Below are 7,059 nucleotides of genomic sequence, written 5' to 3'. Positions count from 1 at the left end.
GGGGGGGGGGGGGGCCCCGCACCCCCCCCCCCCCCCCCATCCTCCAGCCTTCCCAGTGACCTGGGCTCTTAACCCTTCACCCCCAGATCATCCAGAGCTACGAGGTGCACCCGGACCCCCGCGGCAGGGAGGTGCAGCCCCTGTCCCGCATTGTGCTGGTGCCCGGCAAGTCCATTGACTTGGAGCTTGTGGCCCGGGCGCCGTGAGCACCTGAACCTGCTGCCTCCTGCTGCCCCTCAGGCTGGGTGCTCCGGGGGTGCCTAGCTTGGGTGCCGGGATCCAGGCCTGCTTCCGGGGCTCTGAGCTGGCTGCTTCGTGCAGGTTTGGGCCGTGGCTGCCTGCTCCCCCCACCCTTTTCTCTAGCATCTCCCCGGGCACCACGCACAATAAAATCCTTCTCTGCCACCCTTGAGAGCATCCCGTGGGCACCGTGTGGCTGGGGGGTCACAGAAGGGGATCCCCCATCCTCCCTGCCACAGTCCTGGCTATAAAGCAGTGGTGATGGCACCATGCCCAGGGGAGGCGGCTGCCCGCTGCGGCTCCCCACGCTGGCTTGCAGCCCAGGGGCCAGGGGGTGCCCGCCCTCCAGGGACCTGCAGCCTGGGCTGAGCCCATGCTCAGGGAGGCTGCGAGCAATGGAGGGGAGTTGATGAGCAGAGCTTGGTCCCAGCCCTGAGTGAGTCCAGCCTGCTCGTCCATCTGCCCTAGGCCTGGAGATTCCTCGTCCTAGCCCTGATCCCTCTCCTCGGGGAGGAAGTCAATCCTCCACGCCTGCCTCAGTTTCCCCTGTGGCACTTCCAGCCCCTGTCCCCCTTTGAACCCACACCAGGGACCTGCAGGCTCTGATCGACCCCCACAACCCCCCATCACCGGGTCAAACAACAGCTCTGGCACGGCACAGCTGTGGCCGGCTCGTGGCCCGGGCTCTCTGGTCTCATTCTGTTCCTAGCGTGTTTCCCGCTCTGCTCCGGGACCCGGGTCGCAGCCTCCCGCACTCTGTTTGGACCGCTTCTGGATTCCCTGGTGGCTCCGGGCCCAGGGTCCCTGAGTAGATGGGGCCTGCCCTTCCATGCTGATCTAACCACTACAGCCCGGAGCCTTAGAGCCACAGATGTGGTCACCGGCTGGCCAGGCACACGCGATGGAGTCTGTGGCCAGGTGAATGTAGGTCTACTGGGGTCAGCAATCCCCTCCCAGCAAGTGATGCCAGAGTCTGCCTTGCCAGAGAGACTCGCTGTCACCAATGGGTACAGGACACGTGGAGAGGGGCATGGCACTGGGGAACAGAGGGCCCAGGTACTAACAGCAGGGAAACTGAGTCAGCTTCAACTGGGCTGCCACACGCCAACTGGCCCAGCAGTGTCCGAACTGAGGACGACTTTTATCCCTCAGACACATGCGTGGGCTGGACGAGGCGACGGGGCGCCGTGGAGCCTTGGCTACAACCCCGATAGCTGCAAACCCTATACGTATGAGGGCAACCTGCCTTGCAGCCCATGGCCCCGTAGGCTGAGGCCGGAAGCTGCGGGCGGGGGGACCACGGGTGTGATAAGCACCCCTTGTTTCAGGGGCACCTGGCTAAACCCCTAGGGACAGAGGTAAGGCTGGAAGCCATGTCCAGCAGAGATCCCCTGAACTTTTATTATGCATTTTCTACTTCAGGAACAGCTTTGTATGTTTTGAAAAAAATATTTTATCTAACCAAGAGCACAGAGTAGGTTGTTTAGGCTGGGGGAGATCGCTTGTTGCTTAGTTGTTTAATTGCTGGCCTCGCTAGAGGAAAAGCTGTATCAACAAAGTTCCGGAGCTGGAAGGGGGGTTACTTGCTGGGCTTGCTACACATTTCATCACATCAGCAAGTTTAACCTGTTACGTAGCTATATAAGGCAGACAGCCACTGGGGTGTGGGTGCTTGCTTTGCGAATGATTGCCAAGCGCCACTTTCTGCGCAGAAATAAAGATTAAGTTGGATCCTTCACCCCTGTGTGTTTATTGGCACAAGCGCACCGGGCACGAACTCACTGTCCTTTGGGGACAACAGGTGTGCTATGCAGCTGGAGGTTGGGTATCAGGGCTGCCACAGATGGCTTTGGTGCTGCCCCAGCCACGAAGCTGATGGCAGGCCTAGGACCCCACGACCCCACTCCTGCTGCCGTGTCCTGGCCCAGCCACCTACGCACAGAGGACATGAGGCTGCCGGTCACTCCACTCACTTTTAATACTATTAATTGTCGGCGCAGCGCCGGTGCACTCGGCCTCCCCCAGCCCTGTGAGGTAGGTCAGTACAGTTAGGCCTATTTGGCAACTGGGAAAATCAAGGCAAAGACCAAAAGCCTGATCTCAGGGCGCAGGAGGAGGTTGAAACGGAGTTGATGGGGGTCCCAGCCACTGTGGGAAGGCTTCATCCTTCAGCTGCTGTGTCCCAGGTCCTGCCGGCTGCTGCCTTCGAGCACCCAAGGGGGGAGCCCAGCCCCCCGGAGCGGGCTGTGATGGCTCCAGCCTCGTCCCCAGGCCACAAAAGAGCTGTGGCAGAGCACAAGATCCAATGCCCAGTGGCGGATCACGGACATCCAGGTGCAGGAAGGAAAGCTCAGCCGGTGCCAGGGCAGCAGAGATCCTGTAGGAATCTCCTTCCCAGCTCAGGCAGCAGCAAATCAGGGTGAGAAGTGAAGGGCCAGGCAGGTGCCCAGGTTTGCCCACTGCCCCTGGGGCTAAAAGCCAAGCGTGCGCTGACACGGGGGCGATGGAGGACTGTGCTGAAGAAGAGCACTGCCACGCTGGCGCTAGGCTAAGATGGGCCCATGCGTTGCCTAGAAGCCGAGACAGGGGGCTAGGCTGGGGGTCAAAGGTGGCGAGAAGAGGTGCGAACAGGGAAGGCGAGGCTAATGGTGATTAGCCTTGTGCAGCGTGGAGCTATTGCTGCGCCAGGAAAACAATGCCGTGCTCTCCAGAGAGCCCGAGACAGCAGAGGCTCCAGCAGGAACGCGGCAGCATCGGAGTCTCTGCCCCGGCTCCAGGCTGGCCACGAGCTCACGGCTGAAGGGATGCTCCTGGCTCCATGCAACTAGCGCACCAGCAAAGTCGGCCAGGACCCTGGGGAAGGCCCCAGCCCTGCTTCAGTGCTCTCATCCAGGGGGCCTGTGGGCATGGCTGCTGCAGCTCAGCAGGGCTGGGCAGGAAGGCCAGCACGCCAGCTGGCACCCGCTGGAATTAGCCTGGCAAAGGGCTGCAGGTCGGACCAGGGTGCTGCATCAGCACCAGCCCCCCACTGACATCAGTGATCCAGCAGCCCCCAGCTCCTTGAGACAAAGACGGTGCCACGATCAGCCCCAGACCCTGCCAGGCATTGGTACTGCCCCCCAGAGAGCTCCGGGCTGCCCCCACTTCTCTACGGGGGCAAAGCTGGGTGCTGCTAGGCCAACAGAACCTTTATTAGTCTCCCCCACCCTCGCCCCAGCCCCTGGCCACTCCTGCTAGGAGCCGCTCTCGGTCTCCAGGACCCGGGGCTCCCGCCTGCTGCCGGGCCGGAAGGCCCCCCTCCCTCGAGGCCCACGGGGGTGGGCGCCGCGCTCCCGTGCCTTCCCCCACCTCCCGCAGTCCCATGCCGGGGAGGGGCCCTGCCAGCTGGGGGAGGGCCGGGGCTTGGAGTGGTTCAGCATCAGATTCTCCTTCTCTTGGCTTCGGGTGCTGGCTGCCTGCTCTGGCATCCAGGCCCCTTCACTACTGCTCTCCTCCTTCACGACTGTCGCCCCTGGGGCGCTGTCCTGGCATGGCTCTTCCTTGTTGGCACAGACAGATGCCTGGGCTCTAGCATGCAGCCGGGGCTGCTCCTGGCTGCAGCGCCCGGTGGCCCTCTGGCTCCTGTCCTCCCACCGCTCCGGTCTCCGGCCAAACCCTCGGGCTCGGTAGTAAGTAGCTGAGTCACTGCCTGCAGGCCTGGGCTGGCCCGTGGGCCCCGGTCGCCGCTCTCTCCTGTTCTGCTGCTCCATAGGCACGGACGTGTTGTCTAGGGGCCTGGCTTCTCCCTTCAGCACAGGGGCTCCAGAGGGATCAGGTGGGTTCGGGGCACCACCTGTGGGGTGGCAGGGCAGCTCAGGAGCCCCTGGGGTTGGCAGCTCGAGTGGGGGGACAGGGCCTGGTTCAGAGGCAGCTGGAGGCTGAAAAAGGGAAGCTGGCAATGAAGAGGGGGTATGGCTGCCAGGCTGACCCCAGGCTCCTGGGGAGAGCAGCCCGTGACTAGCAACTGCTCTTCAGGCTCTGCTGGCTGCTCCAGTCTCACAGCCAGGGCCTCCAAGGCTGCCTGGAGACCTCGGGTTGCGGTGAAAAGCCTCCTTGGCCTGGGGCAGCCAAAAGCCCCAGCGAGAGTCAGACAGGACTGTGCCAACCCATCCTCCCACCACCACCACCACCACGGCCAGGGCCTGTAGCCACCCGCATGCCTGTCCCCGCCACCTACTGCCTGCAGGCTGATGAAGTAGCGGTTCCTCTCAGCCTCTGGGTCGATGATGCCCCCCTTCCTCTGCTGCCGCTTGTAGATGAGGCGCAGCTCCGCCTGCTGCCGCAGTGCCTCTGCATTGGGCCTGTATTGCTCCTGGGGGCAGAGAGCAGGTGCATCAGCCCCTGCCCATGCCCCCAGGGCATCTGGGCACTGGTGCAACCAGCCCATGTTTCCCATATGTCAGCTAATGGGCTGGGGCAACCCAGAGACATGCAGGCAGAGCCAAGGCTGCTTTGTGTTCCTGTATCAGTGGCCTAGTGACCAATGTGTTCCCTGTAACTGCTGCCCCCGGTGCCTGGCAGCTTTAAGGCCAGGTACAGGGGATGGATCAGGCAAACCCTGTGCAGACCCCAAGCAAGGCAAGGACTATTAAAATGTACACGAGGGGCCCGTAAAGCATCCTGGATTGGGCAGCAGGGGCAGGGCCATGCCTCACACTGTCCTCAGAGCAGCTGGGCTGGACTGCCAGAGAGGAGAGTCCCAGGTAGGTGCCACTTACCAAGGGGTGCTGTGGGGGCGGTGCAGCCTGCAGCGCTGAGAGGTCATAGATTAGCGTCTCCCGGCACACAGGACACTGCACTCTGGGTCCCTGCAGGGGCAAAAGGGACATGGTGCCCAGTCACAGGGCAGCCCCCGCAGTGCCCATCTCCACGTGGCTGCCCCCAGGAGTCAGGGAATCCCCACTCTGCTTCCTCGTGCCCAGAGAGCCCCCACTGCTGGGAGGTTTGTAGTGTCTGAGGCACTGCAGAGGTGGGGAGGGGCTGCGGGCAGGTGTGTGGAGGGAAGGGGCTCCAGTTTGTCTTCTGGGCAGCTGAGCAATCAGCCGTGTGGTTTTTCACCTCTGCCCGAGTGTCTGGAGCCTGGCTCGAGGGCTGAAGAGGTTGAGAAGGGTTTGAGACAACTTAGTACTGCTAATTCTGGCAGTTACGTAAGAAACCTAGAATAGCCTGGGCATCAAGTCCAGGCCCTGGGTCACATGGCTAAGGAGGAGCTCTGCTTGCGGAAAACAACGCATTCCAGGGAAAGGTTATAGCCGTGAGCACCAGCCTCGCAGCGGCTCCAAAAACCAAGGGAAAACACAGCGAGCCACTCCCGTGATCTCTAATGCTTGGAGCTGGCATGGAGCCTATCACCCAGCCCATGGTTCTGGCATGGAGCTGCTGGGCGAGGCCAAAGCCTGCTGTTGGCGTCATGGGGAGGGCCAGGGCCGGTTACCTGCTCGGGCAGCGGTGCCAGGTGCGGTTCCTGCTGGGCGCGGAGCTCCTGCTCCATGTGCTGGGCATAGCGGGCGAGGCAGTGCGAGTGGAAGTAGTGGTAGCAATGGGTCTTTGTGAATGCTTCTCGCTCCTGCCAGGCAGACAAGGCATTGGGCAGGACTCCAGTGACCCCCAGAGCCCCCCCCTCAGCCAGCTGGAGCCAGACGGGCCCCTTCCCAGCCCCTCAAACCCCGCTCGGCCTTCCCTGCCCCCAGCTTGCCCCAGACCCCTATAGCTCCCACTCTGTGGTCTGATGCCAGGTTGGGGGCTGTGACAAGACTGTGCCAATGCTTCTGCTGGGACTCAGCCCCACAGGGTCTTAGGGAAAGGCTCTTGCCCCCGTGCTCAGGCTCAGCTCCACACTGCATTGGGAACAGGAAGGAATTTCCCCCCCGGGGGTGGGGTTCGCCTCCCCCTGCAGTGAGGTCGTGGCCTCAGCCTGGGCTGCATCAGGTCAGGGCACTGAACCCCCTGACAGCAGCAAGGCACTGCCAGCCTTCGTCCCCCGGGGCAGGGCTGGGGGATGTCGGAGCCCAGGGCAACGAGCCTCGTCGTTGTGCGCGGGGGTGCTACCTGGAAGCCGTAGAGGCAGATCACGCACTGGCCGTGAGGGATGTTGTTGTCGGTGAGAATCTCCTTCCCTTTCTGTAGAGGGAGAGAAGAGCGAGCACTTCACCGCGCAGCCCCCACCCCAGCCACAGCTCGGGCCTCCCCTGCCCACGGGAAGGGCTCACGCGAGCACGTGGCAGCCTCTGCCTTACCCTAGCGCCTCACGCCAGGCCCCGGCTCCCCCTCTTACCTCGATCAGCTCGTACAGCACCGCCGTCCCCAACCCGGCCTCCGCCACCTGCCCCAGCGTCTGGGAGATCCTGGAACGAAGAGGCAGAAACAGTCGCTGAGGGGACAGACGCGCCAGCCTCGCCGCGGGCAGACGGCTACGGGAACAGCCGGACGCGGGAACGGCTCCGCTGAGGCTCGACTCTGGAGCTCCCCGGTGCCCGCACGCCCCGGCGAGCAGAGCGGGAGGAGCAATCCTACGCGACTGGGCAATACACGTCCCCGGGAGCCGGCGCCGGAGCGGATGGGTCCCGCGCTGCGCCGCCCTCCCCCGCACTCACTTGTGGATCTGCTCGTCCGACAGCCCCCGCGGGTTCCGGATGGAGATCTTCGGCGCCTCGTCGGGGTACTGCGGAGCGAGCGAGCGAGGGTGGGTGAGCAGGGCCCGCGGCACGGCCCCCACCCCGTCCCTGTCCCCGTCCCTACCTGCGGGGGCACGGCGAGCCCCCGGGTGAAGCGCACGTACTG

At 63.5% G+C, this 7,059-nt stretch overlaps 1 protein-coding gene across 1 annotated transcript in view; it reads right to left on the bottom strand.

Annotated features, from left to right (window-relative positions):
- Positions 1-2,470: 2,470 nt before the first annotated feature.
- RNF25 (ring finger protein 25) overlaps positions 2,471-7,059 on the bottom strand; it is a 5,990-nt gene continuing 1,401 nt past the window's right edge. The window contains exons 2-9 of the mRNA XM_006038798.3: positions 7,018-7,056; positions 6,873-6,940; positions 6,554-6,623; positions 6,328-6,399; positions 5,714-5,845; positions 4,998-5,087; positions 4,457-4,591; positions 2,471-4,157 (exon numbers count right to left, since the gene is read on the bottom strand). Coding sequence (XP_006038860.2) covers positions 3,474-4,157; positions 4,457-4,591; positions 4,998-5,087; positions 5,714-5,845; positions 6,328-6,399; positions 6,554-6,623; positions 6,873-6,940; positions 7,018-7,056 — 1,290 coding nt within the window. The 3' untranslated portion in view covers positions 2,471-3,473. The remainder of the gene's footprint in view (positions 4,158-4,456; positions 4,592-4,997; positions 5,088-5,713; positions 5,846-6,327; positions 6,400-6,553; positions 6,624-6,872; positions 6,941-7,017; positions 7,057-7,059) is intronic.

Source organism: Alligator sinensis, unplaced genomic scaffold (genome assembly GCF_000455745.1).
Source record: "Alligator sinensis unplaced genomic scaffold, ASM45574v1 scaffold1765_1, whole genome shotgun sequence".
Taxonomy (NCBI): Eukaryota; Metazoa; Chordata; order Crocodylia; family Alligatoridae; genus Alligator; species Alligator sinensis.
Note: the sequence above shows the minus strand (reverse complement) of the source record. Positions and strands in the feature narration are given on the sequence as shown.